Below are 23484 nucleotides of genomic sequence, written 5' to 3'. Positions count from 1 at the left end.
GGTTTGAAGTGGCTGAAATGCATCTTTATGCACAACTGCCAGCCTGTATGGAGAGCTTCTTGAGACTCCAGAGACATCAGCAGCTTCAAATACCTGTTTGCTGCTCAACACTGGCTTTTTTTTTTTTTTTTACAGCTGTCCTTTTAATATACTAAAATTGTTTGACAGAAACTTCAATCTTTTATCTGTCAGAGTTCTGCTGTGCTCTATAAATCACTCACAAATCTTATGATAATTCGATAATCTCCATTCAGTTTTCACACAATATTAGTTGTTTTCATGCCTTTTGCACAACATTGCACCATATCATGCTTTTCATCTTCAGAAAGATCTTTCTTCCTCCCCATATTGCATGAGAACTGTGACTTGCTTAATAATGTGGAACAACATCTTTAGGTAGGGTTTTTATTTACCTAAGTAGACCTAGCAAACAATTTAACAAACCTGTCTGAGACTGACACCAGTTATCTAAAAAGATACGGAGAAATAAAACAAACAAACTAACACTTTTTTTAGAAAAACTAAAATCTGAATGTTTATTGTACTGAAATCCCACTGATACGTCACTTGCATAATAATTTGGAACACAGTGTATTAAATCCTACCAACTCAACCCCACACCATTAAAACAAGTATAATGAGGCTGGACAGACACTGTGCTGTTAACTCATGGGAACCTTACCCTAACCCAGGAGTGCAGTTTTAAGAGTGTGACACTGGACACCGACCATCCTCCCATTAATACAAAAAGAGAGGCCTGTTTGCTGTAGCTCAGAGCCATTAAGAACACACCAGATAGTCTTTGGAACCTGTTTGAGAAATTTGTTCTAATTGTGTCCCAGGGCATTTGATACAGAGTCAACTGATAGCTGCCTGTGTTGAATAGGTGAGAAAAGGGGCTTCTGCACCGAATAGTTCTAGGAACTCAGTTATAGGAACTAGCCACTAGGATAGTTCCCAGAGAACTAATTTCTCCCCCAGGCCATGTTCCTGGTTGCATTCGCACCAGGAATAGAACTATGAAGCGTCCGACAGCTGCGTCTTTATGCACAGCATTTACAAACACTAAAAACCGGTGGATGGAAGACGCTGTGATCAGAGCTGTGTTTCTTATGTGTTGTGGGTTTTGTGATAACGGAGACGGAATGTAAACGCATGATTTACGCAACTGAAAAAGGAAAAATTGGGGCTAAGAGATGAAATCTCCTATGACAACTTTCAGTATTACATATCATCGAGAAAAGAACACAACCCTGCAGACAACAGGTAAATGCCATATCACCGTTTTCCATGCTCATGAAGTAAATATGTTTACACAGCTTTTTAAAAATGCTGGGTGCCGGTGTTTGACATGCGTATATGAGTACACTTACATCACTGATAGTTCCTATAGAGCTGGTTTAGACAGCCAATAGTTCTAGGTATAGTTCTCGATATTGTCCTCACCACTTTTTTTTTTTTAACATCTTGCAGCATGAATGTAACTAATACAAAGGAAACATCTCCATTTGACTAGTAGAGAATTAATCACGTTTGTTTGTGTTATATAAGGGGCAGTTGCAGCCTAATGGTTAGAGTCAGACTGAAAAATGGCTGCCTACTGCTCTGGGTGTGTGTGTTCATGGTTTGCAGTGTGTGTGTGTGTGTGTGTGTGTGTGTGTGTGTGTGTGTGTTCACTACTCACTACTCCTAATGTGTGTGCACTAACTTGGATGGGTTAAATGAAAAGGGCAAATATTGAGTATGGCCTTTGCAATTCGGAGGCCCATTTCAAAGAAACAGTCGGAAGTCTTTCTTGCAGCATGGTGGACCACAGGAATGATTTTTTTTTTTAGCCACAGGTCTGAGATAAAAATATAGAAAAATGAAATGATGGGGGGAAAATGAAAAACCTAAAACTGCCAGTAGGTGATGGAAAATCATTGTCTTTATGAGTGAGTCATTCAGTAATTGTCAAAAAAATCCATTCAAAACAGCTGATTCATTCAGGGGCAAAGCAAGTGACTGCATCTGAAAGCTTAGGCTGTGACTTGTTGCCTCGTTTGAGTTTGCATATATATATATATATATATATATATATATATATATATATATATATATATGTATATGTGTGTGTGTGTGTATAGTGTAGTTTATAAAATCAAGTACCTAGGAATGCAGACTGCTTCTACAAACATTTGTGAAAGAATGGGTCTCTCCCAGGAGATCGTGGTACCGTGATAGGTTGCCACCTTTGCTATAAGTCCATTCGTGAAATTTCCTCACTACTAAATATTCCACTGTCAACTGTTAGTGTATTAAACAGCCACAAAGTGGTCGGCCACGTAAAATAGTCAATAGCTACAGACCTCCAAACTTCCTGTGGCCTTCAGATTAGCTCAAGAACAGTGTGTAGAGACCTTCATGGAATGGGTTTCCATGGCCGAGCAGCTGCTTCCAAGCCTTACATCACCAAGTGCAAAGCATCGGATGCAGTGGTGTAAAACACGCCGTCACTGGACTCTAGAGCAGTGGAGACGTGTTCTCTGGAGTGACGAATCACTTAGCTTCTCTATCTGGCAATCCGATGGACGAGTCTGGGTTTGGTGGTTGCCAGGAGAACAGTACTTGCCTGACTGCATTGTGCCAAGTGTAAAGTTTGGTGGAGGGGGATTATGGTGTGGGGTTGTTTTCCAGGGGTTGGGTTTGGCCCCTTAGTTCCAGTGAAAGGAACTCTTAATGCTTCAGCATACCAAGACATTTTGGACGATTTGCACATAAAGGCAGGCGTCCCAAATCTTTTGGCAATATATATATATATATATATATATATATACTGTATATATTATATATATATATTATATATATATAAAAGCTCTGCACTGTTGTAAATCAATAGACTATCACAGTGCTGATGTTTGGGCGAACAGCACTCTATATCCTGAGTTAAAAACATATAAATATAGGTTATCATAAACTAGCTATTAAAAATAATAACTCATACAGGGACATTTTTTTGCCCTATATATCTTGAATTATCAGAGCATTTTATTAATTTCGGTGGCATTTTTGCTCCAAGCCCCAATAATTTTCAACCCTGGTGTGTTCACGGCACGATGGCAGGGGGCGGGGCTCTTTTTCGAGCGCAAGTGGAGGCCTCCTGTGAAACATAGCAAAGGCTGCTTCTGGTCACATGTCACTATAAGAGGCAATCTGGCACTGGAATGTGTTGTTTTTGAAATCATGTGCTTGTTGTCACTGCTCTCTTGACTTCACATAGACGAGCGCTTCAATCTATCGTTGTTGTGGAGAGCAGAGACTATTTTTTCCGGTGAAATCACAAAACAAAATGCTTTTGGATATACAATCACTGATGAACATCTTTGGTTTAAGGAAAAATTATACATATTTGAAATAATCAATTCTTACTACTTATGGCTGCATTTCTGAATGCAGTTGTAAATGTGTAGTTCTACACATGTATCTTTCATTTGTTTTTCTGACCTTTTCCATGATTTATATAAAAGGCATATGTTTAATTGTAGTAGATGCAAGGCAGTTATACTTAAGTTTGGGAGGAAGGGTGAGGGGAGGTCAGTGGAGACTTCAAACTGCCCAGCTGGCACTGACTTGTGGAGACAAGACTTCAAAGTAGTCCAGTTTCTCAGGCCATTCTAACCTCTTCGCCTTCCCCAAATCTCTCATCCAGCCTGGCACCCCTCTGACTCCCCCAATGACCTTTGCATCAACTTCAGAAGTTCCCATGAAGCATTAACTTGATTGTTATCAGGCACTGGGGGGAAAACTACTAATACCATTGGTCAACTAAAGCTATGTGGGTCATGCAACCTCTAAAGCGGTATGTGGCGGTAAGATTAACATGCCTTCTGTTAACATGACAAAGCCAATGATTTATCCCAATGTTTCAGACAAAATGAGGAACTTAGTAATTTCTTAACCTTGTCAAACACACCTCACTACAAAGCCTCAAACACAATAACCTGGTCAAAGAGAGGTCTCAGTCCACATGTTTGGTGCGCACCAGGGTTGGGATGGCAGCATTCACACTTTTTCAAATTAACCACACTAACAGAGTGATCGCACCAGGGTTCGATTAAATCGAACCAAGTGTGAACACACCCTAAAACAATGCATAGCTGAAACAAAAAAGGACTACATAACAGCATTACACCAAATGAATTTGATCGGTTGCTTACCTGGTTTTCAATAGCCTTTCTATTTTTGGGGTCACCAACGATGGACAACTGCAGCTCTGCCATTTTCCTCATCTTGCCGTCCATGTCAATCTTCTGGAGAAGACCACGGATCTGTCCACGTAACAAACGCAGTGTGTCCTCCTTCCCGTAGCGTTTCGCAAACAAAGACGCACTAGCCGAATGAATGGCAGTTACCCAGTTCTCCAGGTCAGTTTGGTTGGAGGCCTAGTGTGGGAAAAAAAAACAAGGAAGGAAATGTGACCTTTTATACATAGAAATTACTGTAAATACGGTCAATGTCACAAATAAGGTTATTTCATTAGTGACCTAGAAATCTTTGCAGAATTTTGCATCACTTTATATAATAATATTACTTTGTTTTACATTTGTTCAAATTCCTTAAAATGTATGTATTTTGAGGTTTAAATTATATTATGAGGCCTAGATTGTCAGTGTCTCAGACTTTTGGACCCTACTTTGTGTTTGTCTGCAAAACAGATTTCAAGAAGTTTAGCGTGATATAATAAGGTCTTTAATGCCACCAGAAACATTACTGACAGGTAATGTGTGTGCGCAGTGTTATTTACTACTAAATTCGGACACTGCATTAATCAGCATATGGAATAGCCAGAGACTGTCTGGCTGAATAAGCCAGAAAATGTTGCAATGTTATTGGCTTGATAATATACAAATGCCAGGGCTTACACTGACAAAATGTCCTATCCATTCATTTCCATCAAAAATAATCAGTCATTTTTGGACTGGACTCTATACTCTCATTTCTACAAAGCTTGTTTCCGCCACTAAATAAAAAATAAAAAAGGTAACTGCAACTTTTTTCATCTCACAGTTCTGACTTTTTTCTCTTTTTTTTGTGAGAAATAAAGTCAGAATTACAAGTAATGTCAAAATTGCGAGATATAAACAATTATGAGAAATAAAGTCACAATTGCGAGAAATAAAGGCAGAATTGTGAGATATAAACTCAATTGCGTGTTATTAAGTCCAATTCTGAGGAAAAAAAGACTGACTTAATTCTGACATTATAACTTGCAATTCTGACTTTATTTCTCACAACTGTGTTTATATCTTTATAACATGCAAATGCGAGTTTATATCACGCAATTCTGAGAAAAAAAGTCAGAATTCACAGTAAAATCCCCAGAGTTAAATCAACTCTGCTCAGAGTACATATGGTCCCTCTCTAAATAGTGTTAAAGTAATACTGAAGCAGAGTTAAAGTTAATAAGATAATTAAGCAATTAATAAGGCTGTGACTAAAGTCAGTTGTAGTTCTTGTGTTTCTCTTTTCTTCAGTGATTCTGCTTGTTAACAGCAGGTGTTCATCACTAATGCACAATCATCACTTAATTAATTGTTTAATTATCTCATTAACTTTAACTCTGCTTCAGTGTTATTTTAACACTATTTAGAGAGGGACCATATGTACTCTGAGCAGAGTTGATTTAACTCTGGAGATTTTGCTGTGTTGTCAGATAAAAAGTTGCAATTATCTTTTACATTTTTTATTCAGTGTTGGAAACAAGCTTCCATACATTTCATAGTTAGTAGCATAAAATAAATGGTAACACTTTACAAAACTTACTTAATGTTCATTTCACATTTACTCATATGTTATTACAAGCAAAAGTTGTATTTGTTAACATCAGTTAATGCACTGTGAACTAACATGGACAATGAACAACTGTATTTTTATTAACTAATATTAACAAAGATTAATAAATACTGTAACAAATGTATTACTCATTGTTAGTTAATACATTACTGAATGAGACTGTAAAGTGTTACCACAAAAACACACTATTCCCAGTTGAGTTGCAAACAAAAAGCATGCTAAAACAAAAAGTATTTTTATCATATAAAACTGCTCTACACAGCATGTTATATCTGGTTTAACATGTTATATTGTTATATGGGGTGAGTGTGTGGGTTAGCAAGCTCAGGTTTTTAACTGACCTGAAATAGGTAGACATCACCATAGGTGTTACTGAGGCAGAACACGTTCTCTTTCCTGGGATGCTCAGGAACAGTCTGGACTACACCATCCTCTGCTAACAAGGCATAGCATGGAGACTCTGGGGCTGAAGAGGCTTTTCCATAGGTCTCATAGAACAGCAGTGTGCAACCTGCAAGAAAAAAACAACCTGGGCATGATTGATCATTTTAAGCAGTTTTGATATGCTCTTACTGCACAAATGTGAGTGGTACTGTAAATCACAGTGGTAGTTACAGCAATCATGGCATACTTACCCTTTAGAGTGACCCAGAATTGCTTCCATTTTCGACGGCCCACTAGCTCTAGTTTGTGGTCCTTGTGTACAGTGAGTAAGGGCTTGAAGGAGAGCCATCCGGCCCGCCTAACTACACCTTGCTCTTTCTCAAATAGCAAGTCCAGCTGCTCCAGAGACCCTAGGACTTCCTGACTACTGCTCTCAGTTTCCTCTGAGGAGCTCTCACGCCAGTCTTCTCGTCCACCTTCTGCTGGAGGCCGACCAGTCTTCAACTCCCTCATGAAGTTCTTGTAGATGTTTTGTCGCAAAACATCAGTACCTGAATGAAGGGCACCAGCAGAGCCGCTGCAGGTATTTAGTGACAGAGAGTGAGAGCGGGTTTTGAGCACAAGGCTCGAGACCTGAGAGGGAGAGCTGGTGTCTGCAGTGAGGCCATCCACACCACTGTCAAAGCAATCGACGGCCTCATTATATCTGGGCTCCTGCAACACACAGTGAAGGTGACATTATGAGAATGAGGTTATATTTATGCAGCAATATGATATCCGGTTTACTTGTCAAATTACTAGCTTTTAAAGGGGTCCTTGAGTATTATTTAACTTTTTTAACTTTAGTTAGTGTGTAATGTTGATGTTTGAACATCTGCAAAGTTATGACGCTCAAAGTTCAATGCATATTTTTGAAATCGCTGTTTAAGGACTACAAGAAACAGATGGTAGGGACTACAATGAGCTTCATCATGGGTTGGTGACATCACTAACCCTAAAATTTACATAACCCCACCCCCAGGAACACACAACAAAGGGGTGAGGTCATGTTGGGCTGCTTTAGAGAAGAGGAAGAGTTGTTGTAGTAGAGTGTTGTTGTCATGCCGTCATTTTACGCCGGACTGCTTCACAAACGAGGGTCAATTCAACTCTGGATTTACACAAAAGATGAACATGACGGCACATGCCAGTCGATGAGTTGAATCAACTCCACAGAAACTACATAAATTTATCCAATAACCATTCAGAAACATCCAGTTTCATTCTAAAAGTTGTAACTTCTTCCTGAGTCTCTCCATCAGTGTCATTTTTTAAAAATTTTGGCTGCGTGAGATTCTCCAGCTTTGTTGTTGTTGAGCTGTTAAAGCTCCGCCCTCTTCTGGAAAGGGGGTGGGAGCAGCAGTTCATTTGCATTTAAAGGGACACACACAAAAACGGTGTGTTTTTGCTCACACCCAAATAGGGGCAAATTTAACAAGCTATAATAAATGATCTGTGGGGTATTTTGAGCTGAAACTTCACAGACACATTCTGGGGACACCAGAGACTTATATTACATTGTGTAAAAGGGGCATAATAGGTCCCCTTTAAAGCAATTAATTAACTTAAATTCATCATTGATTCTGAAATCTGGTAATTTCAGACCAAACTTGTTGTTGTTGTTTTTTTTTTGTCTTTTTTTTTTGATATTCTTAAGAAAATGTGAGTGGTGCTTATTCATACAAATGTTGCCATAGCATTTTAATAATGCTGTTGCTATTCATTTATTATTAATAACAGTGACATTCCTGCAACTAGACATTCCTTCCTCTCCTTCAACGTAAATCTACAGGATTTCTTTTTTCAACTTTTTTTTGTCTGCTAATAAAATTATCTTATTTCCAAAGTTACTAGTGCACCTCTTCTCAATAAAGACAGGTTGTGCTATTTACCAATTTGTAGTTTACCCCCAACCATAACCCAAACCCTTACCCCAAAACCTAACTCTAACCCCTTCTAAACGTAACCATACCTTAAACTCATTATCAGTGAATGTGGGAATTCTGTAGGTACACAGTAAATACATAATCTTAAATCTAGTCATTTAAATATTAGCTACCTAAAGTGTGACCCAAGGTACTTTAACAGTAATAGTGAAACTTGCCTAAGCAACAACTACTAATAAGAAAACCCAGAATAACAGAGAAGTCGGTTATCGCCAGATTATGGAAGTAATTTCAAGTTCAGATCTTCATAATGTTACACAAACTTATGAAAAATTAAAGCCCATTCCTCATTCACTTTCATCATAGAAAAGATGATCTTTAAAGGAGTGTTATTTGAAAATCCCACTAATAAGATCATCAGTTCCCTACTGCTCTTATGATGAGCACACTTCAACAGAAATCTGGGTAGGATCCTTCTCAAGCATCCTTCAAATTCTACACATCTCCAGCAGCTGACACTAATTACACAAGGGTGCAGACGTGCCAACAACACTCTGTGTAAAACTTTACACTACAGCTGAGCTCTGGCATTCATGTGGAGATTTATGACAGACTGAACGGAAACTTGTTTTTTAAATATTTTCAAATATTCTTTAACATTTATTGCAAAAGTTGAACAAGTTGACAAGACATACCACAGATTATGTATCTACATTGAAGCTGTCAGTGATCCAGGGCTGTGATATTACCAGGCAGTCTGGAAGATTTGAGTTCTATCAAATGGTCTTTGACAGTGTCAAATTGTGAAAAATGACAGAGTGTTTCTTGGCTGAAGCATTTAGACTGATTCATAATAATACATTTTAGATGATTTCACATAGTTATAGTTATGATTATCTGGATATCTGCAAAAACATTTTCATCAAATGTGATCTGATTTTCACTGAAGTGAAACAACATAATTTGTCCAGAGCCAAATCTTTATTCAACAAACATTCCAGGTCACTGATGGAAAAGTGTGTGAACTCCTATATTTAGAAACTAAAATTCCCTATCTTTCATCCCCTATAATGTATTTTCATCATTTTCTGATCTCAGCAGACGACATCAAAAATCTGAATTATAATTTATTACAAAGTTGGCATTAAATTTGTCATTGACAGTAGATATGTTTCCATCCACCTGTTTTATGCGCATTTTGGGATATTGCATAAGAAAATAGCTGTGCATGAATCCTTTTTAAAAGGCCAGGAGCGTAACGAGGCACTGAGCGCCTATTTCATGCTGAAGCGCTGATCGCTCAGTCGCCGAGAGTTGAAGAATGTTCAACTTTGGGTAAAACGCAGCACTCATCACTGTCACTTTATACCCAGCCGTCCAATCACAGTGGAGGAGGGGTGGGACAAATACAATACCGCCACATTCTGCTTGTACAACGACAAGCACGATAACGGAACAAAATAATTTAAAACAAGAGCCAGAGCAAATACTTTACATTGTATCTGCATTTTTATATAGAAACAATACAGAAACAAACTATCTGTGAAATGAGACTAGTAAAGCCTAAAGTATAGTTCACTTTTTACACATATGCAAGAGTCAGTGTACAGTGCGTGTGATGCTAATTTTGTCATCAGAAGAGTACGTGCATACTGTATGCGCAGGTCGCACAAATGCATTTAATTGTTTTTGCAGTAATTAGTTTATCCATAAGGTGGCAACCATGCCCTGTGGGCGTAGATGCACAAGGTAGCCAAAGAAAACCTGCATGAACAGAACAGACCAGAACACATGCAAGCTACAGCAATGATGGAGGCCTACACAGAAGAGAGATTGTGTAAAGAGGTTAGAAAGTACCCTCATTTGTACAACTCTAGAATGAAAGAATACAGAGATGTTTACATGGGTTGTAACTCATGGCGAGAGATTGCTCAAAACGGAGGCCTGTGAGCAAAAAAATACTTTCCAAGGCTGTGCGTTCGACTGTGTGCGTACACTAGCGTACACGTAAAAAACGAAGTATACCCAGGGCTTTACACTTCCACAGATATTCTGTATCATATCAAGCAAAGCATCTAGACAGAAAAAAACATTGCGTTGCAGAAACGCTCTCAAGCGCCCACAGCTAGGGGTTTTCAGCATAAAAACGCTTTGGTGGACATACGGCCTAAAACAGTTAAAGAAAATTCACTGCTTTTTTATGATGTGAGCAGAAGAAAATGCAGACGCTTTAAATTACTGATTAAAGAAGAACTAGACTGTATCATATCACATTACAAGTCTGAAGTGAGTAATACCAGAGTAATGGCTGTTTGTAAATCCCTCCACAGACACAGACTCCACCGAAAATATCAAAGAGCTATTCTACTCTTACTCATTAAACACAAGATAAAAGCCACAGAAGGACTATCTCACTGCTTACAGTTAATAAACCCCAAACATATAAGATTACAAAGAAAAAAAGATGGCTATTATAGAAAAAGACTGAAATTTCAATACATGTTCAGCCAATAAAGTGTATGTAAGATCTAATCAGAATGAATATATCCTATAAACTACCTGTTACAAAGTCATTTTATGAGATGAAGTACTCATGATTTTGGTCTTCCTCTGATACAATCTTTAATTAATCGACTCCATAAACAGAAATGCTCCCATGCATCCTTTTTGTACTCACCAAACGCCAAGCCCTGCTTTTGCGAGGAATAGACATCATCTTCAGAGCTCTAAACCTAAACTTGGGTTCCCTGTCTCACTGAACTGGCATGTTGCAGCTTTCAATATTGTGCCCTACATGTGCTCCTGGCAAAGCAACAATGCCCACAGTGGCACCTGGCACAGGTCACGGTCAAGACTTGGACTGATTCTTGCACTCAAGGAATGCACTCACTATATGGCATGTGGCTAAAACATGAAAAACGTACATAGAATTTGTGAAAAAAAAAAAAAAAATGTATTTAGGGACTTGAGACCAACAGCATTTTAAGGGACAGTGTTTTAGAATCTTTTCTATTCACCGTTTGATTTCACCGGTTTGTTTAATTTCATCTAAAAAATTAAACTAATATTTTTTTGAAACCAAAAAGAATAGTTCAGATTTGTTCACTGATATTATATATTTCTGCTAGTAAGTGGACACAGATGAGCATCTTTTATGTGTTATGAGTGAGTCATTGCATTGATCTGTACTAAAACGCAACACTATTAAAATGTGTGCACAACTATAAATCTATCAGGGCTCAGTCTTTATTAACTTACAAAGCGTTTTCCTCATAAATGACAACAAATACGGATCTATTCTCCATTGTGTAAACTGCTGAGCATGGCTTTGATCAAGCTATACAACGAGACAATACTAATCTAAAATACGCTTCAGAAATATATTTATGTTATTGTAGTATATTGTCAGTTTCATATCATTTACACATTAAAAAGTTATTCATTCTCTTTGTTGTGAACAAGAACGACTTGATCTGCGTCCATGAATGAGATGTCTGACTCTTAGTTCATTTACTAACGGTAAAAAACGCTATTTCAGTGACTGATGTAATGAAACTGGACGGTTCCGTTCAATGAAATATGCCTTCATTAGCATACTATTGGCTCATGCTCTGTCTTCACAGGCACGAAAAGCCACCAAAGAAGTTACATGCTTCAAAATTGAACTTTTATGGGGAGAGTTTTTAGAAGAGCTGCACGATTCTGGATAAACTGAGAATCACGATTTTTTATTTCAAACAGAGATCACAATTCTCCCACGATTCTGAACAAACAACTACACAAAATAACATGTAGTTTACTAGAGGTTCTGATGAAATGTTAATTACTGCAGTCTATTTAAAATGTTTAATGAATCTGAAGTTGAATTTGAATGAATGATTCAAATACTTCACTTGTTTCATGACTGGATGAATCAGCGTTTTTGAACGAACCTCTTGAATGAATGATTCAATGACAATACATTTTTCAGTCACATGTCGCCACCTGGTGGCGTAATGATGTAATGTTTGTTGTTGAATGGGATCGCATGGGTGTTTGAATAAAGATCACCATTTTTTAACGATTAATCAAATTGTTAAAATTTTGTTTTTGGCTAGGTGATAAGACTGCTTATGCAAGCCTCGACAAGCCACACAATTTGAGGAATCATTCATGTTGTGTCATTTACATCAGCACAAACGTCAAAAGCAAATATTGTAAGTCAGCAAGACCGCAAGTGCACATGAAGTGTGCCATTTGGGACAGGGCCAATGTTACATTTTTACTTCTTTAACCTGCCCAGTTATAGCAGTGAGGGAGAGACAGCCAGGGAGAGATATGCTTTTAGCTAATCATAACAGTGGGTGCTTACTGAGTTTTTTGCAATTCCTAACTTCGAGAGTGAGCCATAGTATTGGTAATGTTTGCATTAACAACCACCACGAAGGGCTGGGATAATAAATCGATGCATCGCGATTCATGGATTGATTCTGAGATTTTCCGAATGCATCACAATTCTCTCTCAAATCAATTCAGAGCTTAGTTTTTAACAGCAGATGGCGCTCTAGGCTATTTTTTAACCAAATGCTCAAATGCTCACGAAGAAGAGCACTTGTGCGTTTGGCTGAGTCTGAGCACCTCAGAATGCTTTGATGAAGCGAAATTAATGTAAACCTTTTCGAACTTTATACTATATATGATTATTTTATAGAAGGTTCAAGTGATGTGTGTAAGAAATTGGAAGCAAGCAGAGTACGGCTGTTTCTAAAGCCCGCGTTGCCATCTGCTGTTAAAAACTAAGCTCAGAATCGAATCGAGAGAGAATTGCGATACATTTGGAAAATCTCAGAATCATTTATCAATTCACGATGCATTGATTTATTGTCCCTATAGAGTTCGGTTGTCCTAGGCACTTTGCCAAATAAAACTAAAACAAAGATATATACCCAAAACAACTCTACTATCAGAGATTTAGAGGTTCAAAATGAGCATGTTTAAAATGAAATGGAAAAGATTGTCCTTACCTGAAACTTATTCTTTTTCCTGGTCAAACTTCCAGTCCAGTCACTGATGCGCCTAAATCTGTTCCTGATGGACACTTTCGTTCCATTATTGTCTACAAAAGGCTTAGGTTTTCGACAAGGTAAGGTGAAGGAGGAATATTGCTTTTCCTCTGGGCCGCCCTCTGAACAGTGTTCCTCCATCACAGACACAATGGATGATCTGTGCTTTAAATGGCTTCCATTTGAAAACTGCAAATCCTTAACCGTAGAGAAGGTGGCAGCAATTCTGGGATCCTTGTAGAGGTTGGTTGTAGTATTGACAGGAAACTGCTCATCCAAAAACCCAACGTTTGTTGAAATTTGTCTTTGACTGTAAGGGGATGAATTGTCTGAATCGTTAAGATCGACACTGGTTCCCCAGGGCAAGTCGTACAAGGAGCCATCTGAGCTCACAGAGCTACCTTTACTGCTCTTGAAGCTGGAAACTGCCTGAGCAGCTCCAAGATGGGCTTCTAATGAGGGTGTTACACCAGGTAAGCTAGAATTGGACTCTAAGGTGGGGGAAAACTTGAGGAGCTGAACTGGACCAGTGCTATCATCCAAAATAAGGGCACTGTTTGGACTGTTGTTAAATTCTACTCGTACACTACCGTCTTTCTTGATAACAACCCTGGGGCTGCTCTGGTCCTCAATATCCTCAAACCTGGGACTTTTCTCAAGCATCTTTATTGTGGCATAATTATTACAGGGTTTTCTCTTCTCCTTGTGACCACCATACAAGCAGCCATTTTCAGAAGGCAACGTCAAGCAGCCATCAGGCAACAAGTCCTCTGAAACCCCATTCCACTGACTGTTGGCGCCACTCTTTAGTTTATGGGTGATGTAATCATAATGGCGGGACATAAAGGTGCTTCTGCTCTTTGACGGGGAGGAGCCACGAACTACGTTTCTGGACTTCAATGCAGAAAACCCTGAACCAGCATTCAAAAAGCCTAGAGGTGATAAAATGTCTTCTTTGGCAGAGTTGGCCTTGAATGAGTATGGTTTCTGTCTGCCAGGGATGATAAAGCTATTGCTTCTAGAGCCCTGGATGCTATACTGGCTCTCAGAGTTTCCCATTCTGGATCTAGAAGAGCAAGAGAAAGATTCTCTCAGTGACATTGTTTTCAAAAAGTCAAAGCTATGCTAAGTCTTTTAATTATTGCTCTTAAGGATTATGGCTATGTGTGTTTTGAGATTCTGATTTAGTTATAGTGTTTTGTTTGTTTGTGAAGAGTCTGCAGCAAGTTACTGAGATTATCCTATAAAGCAAGCAATCCATGGGGCGCATGGCAGTGATATGCCATAGTATACAGACTTACCAAGGCAGTTAGGCCTCTTATGGCCTTGTTGTCAGCACAGTCACCATTCTGTCCTTGGTTACCTGAGAGACAAAAAACAAAACAAAAAACATACTGGTCTTAGAATACATAGAAAAACATTCACAGTACCGCAAAAATATCAATGGATTGGTCCACCATTTCTACCATCTCAGGAAATGTAGTTAACACAACATGTTACAAATTAACACGTAGCCTTGGAAAACCTTTGATTAACAGGATAAGTCTCAGTGACTCACTGGCATCTCCATATCCTCTTTAGACTTCTTCTCTCTGAGCTGTCTACATTACATCTTGCCCTGACAGTTGGTAATTTTTTGGAAAAAAAAAGAAGAAGAAAAAAAGTTGACTCCATTTGCTATTTATTTTTTGACACATAAGTTCCGGAGATCTTTTTTTGTCTGCACTGCTAAAAAAAAAATCTTTGAGCTGGATACCAAATAAAGCTGTGGTCAGAACTTGCTCCTAGAAGGCCTACCATCCACAAGACCATGCTAACCATACTTCACATCCCTACAGTCCAAAAATCACTGGGTTATTTTTGCCTGTTGGGTCATTTTTTCCATGATTGGGTACTTTTTGTCTTACCCAGATGTTGGGTTAGCGGATGGGTCAATCTCACTAACTGTTGAAACAATACAACCCTCCGACACAACGACCCAGCTGTTGAGTAACACAGAGCATGGGCTTATGCTTCCCTGTATATTAGTTTATACTTCAGCTCGTGGAAAAGCTACTTGTGTTGAACTTTGATTGTTCATGTGTTTGTTGGTGGGAGAAAAATAGCTAAATATGGTAAAATTTGTTCTTAAATGTAAGTTATTAAATATTAAACTATATAAGCTGTGTAACTGTTGAGTTGTCATTCTATTCTGCACTTTTTCTCATATACATATTTCTCACATACACAATGTTTTTACTCTTGCCTATATTTTTGTCAATTCCTGGGTGTACTTGCTTAATTAATGTTCATGTTCATCTTTTGATTATTACTGCTGTCTGTGTTGTTCCTCTAGTAATTCTGTGTAATTTTAATTTCCAACCTATTTTGGGTTCATTTTAACCCAGCAATATAACATTTGAAGTATGTAAAACAGACTAGAATATTGGATCAAACATTAACCATTTCCATGTTTCAACCAGCAGACTAAAAATAAATAAATAAATAAATAAATAAATGCAGCAACAGTGTAAAAGTAGCCCAATTCCGCAGGAACATCCTATCCTACAGCAAAAACGATGGTGGAGTCTTGAGTCTTGATAACCAAGCAGTTTTGGTGATCATTGATTTCCAATGTATGGACAAAAAAACTCAAAAATCATACTGCTTTGAACAACACAAGGGTGAGTAAATGATGACAGAATTTTCATTTTTGAGTGAACTATCCCTTTAAGAAAAAAGTTTCCGACACATTTCCAAGAACACCTGTATACAAGCCAAGAGATGTCGTAACATAGTTATTAAGAGAGGTTAAATCCTCATTAGCATTAGCAGAAGATCAGGAATCAAGTGAATTCCAGAGATCACTAGAGATTTCCATAGAGCTGGGGGTTACACTTTGCATTTTGATGTGAATAAGTAGTAATAAGTTCATTGCATTACTGTTCAAAAGTTTGGGATTTTTGTTTTTTGAAGTTAATTTTATTGACCTCTGTTTTTTTTTTTTTTTGTTTTTTTTTCAAAGATGCATTATACTGATCAAAGGTCAATGTTACAAAAAAAATATTTCAAATAAATTGTTGTTTTAAACTTTATTAGAGAATCCTTAAAAAAGTTATTAGTTTTCCACAAAAATATTTTTGCACAGCCATTTTAAACTAATATTTGGAGAAATGTTTCTTAAGCACCAAGTCATTTTCATAATTTCAAAATAATACTGTTTTTACTGTATTTTAGATGTATATTACTGCATTATTGCTGGGCATAAGAGACTTCTTTCAAACATATTAAAAAATTTTTTTACTTTCCTCATACTTTTGAATGCTAGGCTGTTTTCTGTTTAATCACTGACGAATCAAAGCTAACAACTGAAATTAAGTTACTTATAGTATATTAGAAGTTAAAGAGTTAGTTCACCCAAAAATTAAAATTATGTAATTAATTACTCGCCCATACCGATAAGACCTTCGTTCTTCTTCAGAACACAAATTAAGATATTGTTGAAAAAATCCGATGGCTCAATGAGGCCTCAATTGACAGCAAGATAATCAACACTTTCAATGCCCAGAAAGGTAAAAAGACATATTTAAAACAGTTTAAGTGACTACAGTGGTTCAATCTTAATGTTATGAAGCAGCATGAATACTTTTTGTGCGCCAAAAAAACAAAATTACGACTTTATGACAATATCTAGTAATGGGCGATTTCAAAACACTGCTTCATGAAGCTTCGAAGCTTTACGAATCTTTTGTTTTGAATCAGAGATTCGGAGCACCAAAGTCACGTGATTTAAGTCATAAGTGTTTCGAAATTTTATTAGTTCACGTGACTTTGGCAGTTTGATACGCGCTCTGAACCACTGATTCAAAACAAAAGATTCGTAAAGCTTCGAAGCTTCATGAAGCAGTGTTTTGAAATCGCCCATCACTAGATATTGTTGATTAAAGTAGTTGTTTTGTTTTTTGGCATACAAAAAGTATTCTCGTCACTTCATAACTTTAAGGTTGAACCACTATTTTAAATATGTTTTTAGTAGCTTTCTGGGCATCTGAAAGTGTTAATCATCTTGTTGTCAATGAAGGCCTCAATGAGTCATTGGATTTCAACAAAAATATCTTAATTTGTGTTCAAAAGATGAACAAGGGTCTTACGGGTGTGAAACAACATGGGGGTGAGTAATTAATGACCCTAACCCTTTATGCTATACTATAACATTCACTAACACAGATGAATTCATACTCCATACAATAATGCAGTGGTTGTAGTAAGATGTGAAAGCATTTAATTAAGTATTTAAGCAATACTAGATTGTGAAGAGATTTCATTTGTGAAGTTTTTCTCAGTTTTTTAGGTAAAGTCACCAAATCACATTTTACAGTATGAAATGATGAGTACGGCAGGATTGCAAGAAGGAAGCACTGCTCCCTAAAAAGAGCTTTGCTGCCCGTCTAAAGTTTGCCAAGGATCTTGTGGACGAGGCCGAGGACTGTAAGAAGAATGTTCTGTGGTCTCATGAGTGCAGAGAACTTCTTGGTTTTAAATAAGAAGCATTGCATTTGGAGAAAACCACACACTGCGTACAATAATTGGAATCTAATTCCAACTGTAAAGCACAGTGGTTGCAGTAAAATGATTTGAACCAGAGTTAAACTGGAAAACTCTACAGGACAATATAAAGCTGTCAGTCTGGGAACCGATGCTTAAAAAGTGGGTCCTGCAGCAAGACAATAACCCTAAACACACAAGATGCCATTAAATGTTTAAAACCAAAAAAATGTAATGTTTTAGCATGGCTAGTCTTGAGTGTAACCCAATAGAAGTATGGAAAGATCTAAAGATAGCAGTTCACACATGGAAACCCAACAACAATCACTGTGGAAAAACTGTTATGCGGTGAAATGGGCCAAAATTCTTCCAATGCTCTTCCTAGACAGGATTGATCCCCCATTACCAGAAAAGGTATGTTTTGCTGTTGCTCAGTCACACTGTGGAATAACATAAGCTAAAGTAAACAATGTTTTTGGTGTATTTCTATATTTTTATTTGGTTCTTTATATCTAGGACATCAAGCTGAAACAAGGCTCAAACTTCATAGGAAATCTGATTCAAAAATAGCACGAGAAAGCAAAGCATGTGTTGTATTATGAATGCTGAGGCTTACTTGAAGAAATCTACAGGTCCAGAACGAAGGCTGGAATTATGTGGACATCTGTCTTTGCCTAAATCTCCCCTCTTTGACCCCGATTCACTGCTTAACATCACTGCCAATTAGAGTGTCTACTACAACACAGCTCAGGAAGAAACAAGCTCATTGTATTTTCAACAGAGTGAAATAAATAAAGGTTCGAGTCTGACAAATGAGCCTGTCGCAGTAAGGCAATGCTGAAGTTAAAATGATAGTGTTCATTTAACACAATTCAAGCTGTTGCTTTTACAATTTGGTGGTTAAAGCTGGCAGAAGCACTAAGCAGACATGTAAATAACAGTATTTCAGTGACAGAATGTGGTTTACGATCAATTATAAAGACTGTGAAAAAAGTTAACAAGGCCTTTAAAATAACTTTACATGCCAAAAGGTTCATGCGAGAAATCACACAACCTTGAGCACACAGTTGATGGAACAATCTCCAATGTCAAGCTGACACTGTGCAAAATAACTTATGCAGAACATAACAGAAGCTTGAAAGAGCCTCTAACACTTTCTCTGTCATAGTTAGTGTCCTGCTGTTACATAAGAGAATTATTTATTATTAGACATGCAGCCCCCAGATCACTTTCTCCCTCATCATGTTTCCATCCCCGAGACCTGACAGCAGCAGCTGAGAACAGTGTTTAGATACAGGCATAGAATTTCACTTTTGTCCTTTGGGGTGCAAAACAGGGTGGGTTGGAGGTCGTATCTAAAGCGGCATACAGGCTATGGCGTCATTCGCAGCATTATATATATAAGCCAGACTCTATGTAAAAAAATACCTCTCACAATGGTATTTATAAACTCATTTTGGTGGCATGATACGAGTAATTACAGATGTGGATCTTTGGGATAATCAATCAGATTGATTTAGTGCTATCAAAATGAGCATGTTAACACATGCGATTACATTTTTTCAGTTTAAAGCATTAAAAATATTCAACGCAATTAATGCAGCATCTGTTTTTTCCGTCAAAATTTGTCTAGCTTTTAAACCATTCAAGCGCCACAAGACAATCGAGAATGCGCTGTCTGTGAATGTCGTATCTGTGTGACACACACACGACTCGCGTGTACACAGAAAGATTTGCGCCAGTATCAAGTTCTCTTTCACGCTTGAACAAACAATAACACAGCATTATTCCAAAATGTCAGTTTTGTCAAGTATCCTCAAAAGAGCAGTCTTAAATGAGTTAAATAACATCTTAAATGAATTTAAAGAGTTGTGAGAAAGTGAGATGCGCTTCAGATCCATGTCATGTTCAGCAGCGGCAGCTCTTAAAGTGACAGCAGCCTAATGATCCAGTTGCTGTGATGTCTGTCATTAATGTTAAAGGAACACCCAATTTCTTTTGAAAATAGGCTAATTTTCCAACTGCACTAGAGTTAAACAGTTGAGTTTTACCGTTTCCGAATCCATTCTGCCGATCTCTGGGTCTGGCGGTACCACTTTTAGCATAGCTTAGCATAGTTCATTGAATCTGATTAGACCGTTAGCATCTCGCTCAAATGACCAAAGAGTTTCAATATTTTTCTTATTTATAACTTGACTCTTGCAAGGCTCAGGCGCAATGATATTACACAGCGGCTGTGACCCCCTGCTTGCCTTGCAACCATGGAGACATTTGTGAGAGGCGATGTGTAATATCATTGCGCCTGCTGCACTTATGGTACGACAACAAAGTTCCTTGATTATTACGCCGGAATGAGAGTATAGTTCCTGGCAATATCGGCCTAGAAAATTGCAACTTTTCATTTTTCGTCAGTCTTAGTATACAATGTAACTACAGAAGTGTCAAGTTTTAAATAGGAAAAATACTGAAACTGTTTGGTCATTTTTTAGCGAGATGCTAACGGTCTAATCAGATTCAATGAACTATGCTAAGCTATGCTAAAAGTGGTACCGCCAGACCTGGAGATCGGCTGAATGGATTCGAAAATGGTAAAACTCAACTGAGTTGGAAAATTAGCCTATTTTCAAAAAAAGTGGAGTGTTCCTTTAATCAAAGAACAAAGGTAACAAAAAATTGTAGCTTTAATAAGAATGAATCTATATTTAATTTATAATTTATGCAGTGAATACTGCATTGTTTGAGAACTATTCAATTTCTGTATATTTCCTGCCTGTTAGACAGGCAAATATGACATTTGTTATAATGGGTTTATGTGAGGATTGTTTTAAGTTCATTTAAATTAAAAGTTATTTAAAAAGCCTAATAAATATTGAAATTAATAGCTTTTCAGTTATACTGTAATGTTAAATGTCTATAATTCATGTTTAAAAAAAAAAAAAAAATCAACTTCATAGAGACATCAGTACCAGTATTAGTGTATCAGTGATAGTGAACTTCATTCATAAAACGATGACATTAAACAAATATTTTATTAAAGGGGATGCCTCTTTCACAAGATGTAATATTAGTCTCTGGTGTCCCCAGAATGTGTCTGAAGTTTCAGCTCAAAATACCCCACAGATCATTTATTATAGCTTGTCAAATTTGCCCCTGTTTGGGTGTGAGCAAAAACACGGCGTTTTTGTGTGTGTCCCCTTTCCAGAAGAGGGCGGAGCTTTAACAGCTCAACAACAACAAAGCTGGAGAATCTCACGCAGCCAAAATGAGGATTGTCAGTAACGGTGTTCAGCCTTACATTGTTCAAACCGGAGTCGACACTGATGAAGAGACTCAGGAAGAAGTTACAACTTTTAGACGTTTCTGAATGGTTAGCGGTTAAATTTATGTAGTTGCTGTGGAGTTGATTCAACTCGTCCACTAGCATGTGCCGTCATGTTCATCTTTTGTGCAAATCCAGTGTTGAATTGATCCTCGTTTGTGAAGCAGTCCGGTGTAAAATGACGACATGATAACAACACTCTATTACAACAACTCTTCCTCTTCTCTAAAGCAGCCCAACATGGCCTCACCCCCTTTGTTGTATGTTTTGCCATGGTGTTAGAACTGGTACACTGTTGTCGCTTATGAAAAAAAATGGCGACGTCATCGCTGGAAACATGCAGATTAAGGGGTGGTAATATTATGATAAGATCTTTTTTTTTTTTCACATGATTACAGAGAAAGGCTTACCAAAACAAAGTTACTGGATTGTCCTTTTTCACGTTTTCTGGGTTGGCTGATGCACCAGGGACCCGATTATAGCACTTAAACACAGAAAAAGTCAGATTTTCATGATATGTCCCCTTTAATGATTTGATTCTACATTTTTTAATTGCATTCATAGTATTATGTAAATGCTTCACCTAATGTGTCTTATACAAAAGAAAAAGACAAACTACTGTTCTTGACAAACAAATGATTTACGTTTCAAATAATCCATGCATGCATTTGCATCAGCAAAATTTGTGACCAATGCATGGAGAAAGCAAGTGAATCTTTACACCCTTATGCCATATATACAAGTTTTCCAGTCTACAAGCTTTCAGAAAGATCAGAGAAGTTGAGAGAACTCAAACACAAACACTTCCATTGATATCAGACAGAGCACTTGCATGTCTGACTTCATTTGCTCCTCAATTATGGCATAAAAAAAATCTGCAATAAATGGAAAACTACATGAAAGATTAAATATTAAAAAGGAATCAAATTAAGACTGAAAGCTACATGAAGAGAAACATGAAAAGAAGTCAGAAACACCACGTCTACAGAATAGATCTAAAGGAACAAATCAAAAATCCTGATATGTTTATAGCAGATACAGTACTGTTGAGCTTTATTTTACAGTATGGCCCAAATAAGAGAGTGATCAATCAAATTTGTTTCTTCTACTCTCTACTCCTAGTAAAGTCTCATTATATGTCTCTGTACTCAAGACATCCCTGTCAAATGTCAACTGATAGGATATTTCAACATCATAACACAAATATTGACACTCTTTGATCATCACCAGACGCACTTTTCTATCTCATAAATCTTCCTGACGCACTCTAGACCATTCAATCTGAGCGACACACTGACTACAGGTCAGTTAATCACAGACCTGTCCTGAGCAGGAGTCTTTGGTTTAAAAATAACTGTAGGCAAATAAAATTTCAACAAACAGTACATGATTCAGACAGCAAGAAGATAAAGTTAACCAACAGCAACAGTCTGTCACTAAGCCTACACCTGCAGCCTGTTTTTTTCTTAATCCAGTTAGAGGCAACAAAGACTAGGGTGAAAAACACAGACAAAAACACCTTTCCCTTACCTTTGGGAAAAAGCTTTAATCTACAATGCTTTGAAAAGGAAGACAAATCCAGTTTGTCTGATCTCAACCTCAGCTCTCATACTTAAAAGAGACAAAGTGACTCACACAAAACCACATGCGCACACGTGGAAACTCCCTCCCAGACTGTGAGTGACTCCTGCTCCGGACAGCACTGCTTCGGCGAGAGGGGAAAATCTGATGTCTCGTGCTGCAGTCAAGCCAGTGCTTCTTGTTTTTTTTTAGGTAGCATAAACTCCTTAAGAAGTCCACCTGAAGTTACATCTCTGTTCTTTACTCAAAGCCGAGGACAGAAGCTGAACCCCCCGCAGTTTCCCATGGAGGGTTAGAGCTAACCGAATGTGACCATGTCCACAGTGCTATCTGACCCTGCACCATCACCCCCACACTGAGAGGCGGGACGGGAGGGAGGGCAGCCAGAAAAATGGGGGAAATGGATGGGTGAAAGAGGAGGGGTTAAAGATAGATTCATTTACAACTCAACAGGAACAAGGGGAACAAAATCCCAAAATTTGATTACAGTGAGGTTGGATGGCACTGACAAGTCTACATATATATATGTTTCTAAATATACTCTTATAAGGAAGGACACAAGTAATGTTGTATATGCCTGGCAACCCTGGATTTCACCCTGCTCCATGAAAACACATTCTTTCTCAGTTCCAATCAAACAAAAAGTGAATTCAGTGGCTAATTCAGAAAACCACAACATTATGCAGCCAAAAATAGGATCACAGCTTATTAGACAAGTCTTAAAAGAAGCCTCGTTTGCTCACCAAGGCTGCATTTATTTAAATCCAAAATACAGCAAAAACAGTAATATTGTGAAATATTTGTACAATTTAAAATAATGCTTTTTTTTTTTTATTTGAATATATTTTAAAATGCAATTTATTCCTGTGATCAAAGC

General features: G+C 37.7%; 1 protein-coding gene across 8 annotated transcripts in view; it reads right to left on the bottom strand.

The window, feature by feature from the left end:
• tiam2a (TIAM Rac1 associated GEF 2a) overlaps positions 1-23484 on the bottom strand; it is a 136257-nt gene that overhangs the window by 66591 nt on the left and 46182 nt on the right. For 4 of the 8 annotated variants that reach the window (XM_048190570.1, XM_048190567.1, XM_048190575.1 and 1 more), the window contains exons 2-6: positions 14485-14546; positions 13145-14249; positions 6468-6930; positions 6174-6343; positions 4197-4421 (exon numbers count right to left, since the gene is read on the bottom strand). In XM_048190570.1, the coding sequence (XP_048046527.1) occupies positions 4197-4421; positions 6174-6343; positions 6468-6930; positions 13145-14242 (1956 nt within the window). In that variant the 5' untranslated portion in view covers positions 14243-14249; positions 14485-14546. Of the gene's footprint in view, positions 1-4196; positions 4422-6173; positions 6344-6467; positions 6931-13144; positions 14250-14484; positions 14547-18323; positions 19621-21436; positions 21511-22556; positions 22632-22661; positions 22997-23484 lie in introns of those variants that run through there. The other 4 variants (XM_048190569.1, XM_048190568.1, XM_048190571.1 and 1 more) reach the window with 4 other exon arrangements.

Source organism: Megalobrama amblycephala, linkage group LG5 (assembly GCF_018812025.1).
Source record: "Megalobrama amblycephala isolate DHTTF-2021 linkage group LG5, ASM1881202v1, whole genome shotgun sequence".
Taxonomy (NCBI): domain Eukaryota; kingdom Metazoa; phylum Chordata; class Actinopteri; order Cypriniformes; family Xenocyprididae; genus Megalobrama; species Megalobrama amblycephala.
Note: the sequence above shows the minus strand (reverse complement) of the source record. Positions and strands in the feature narration are given on the sequence as shown.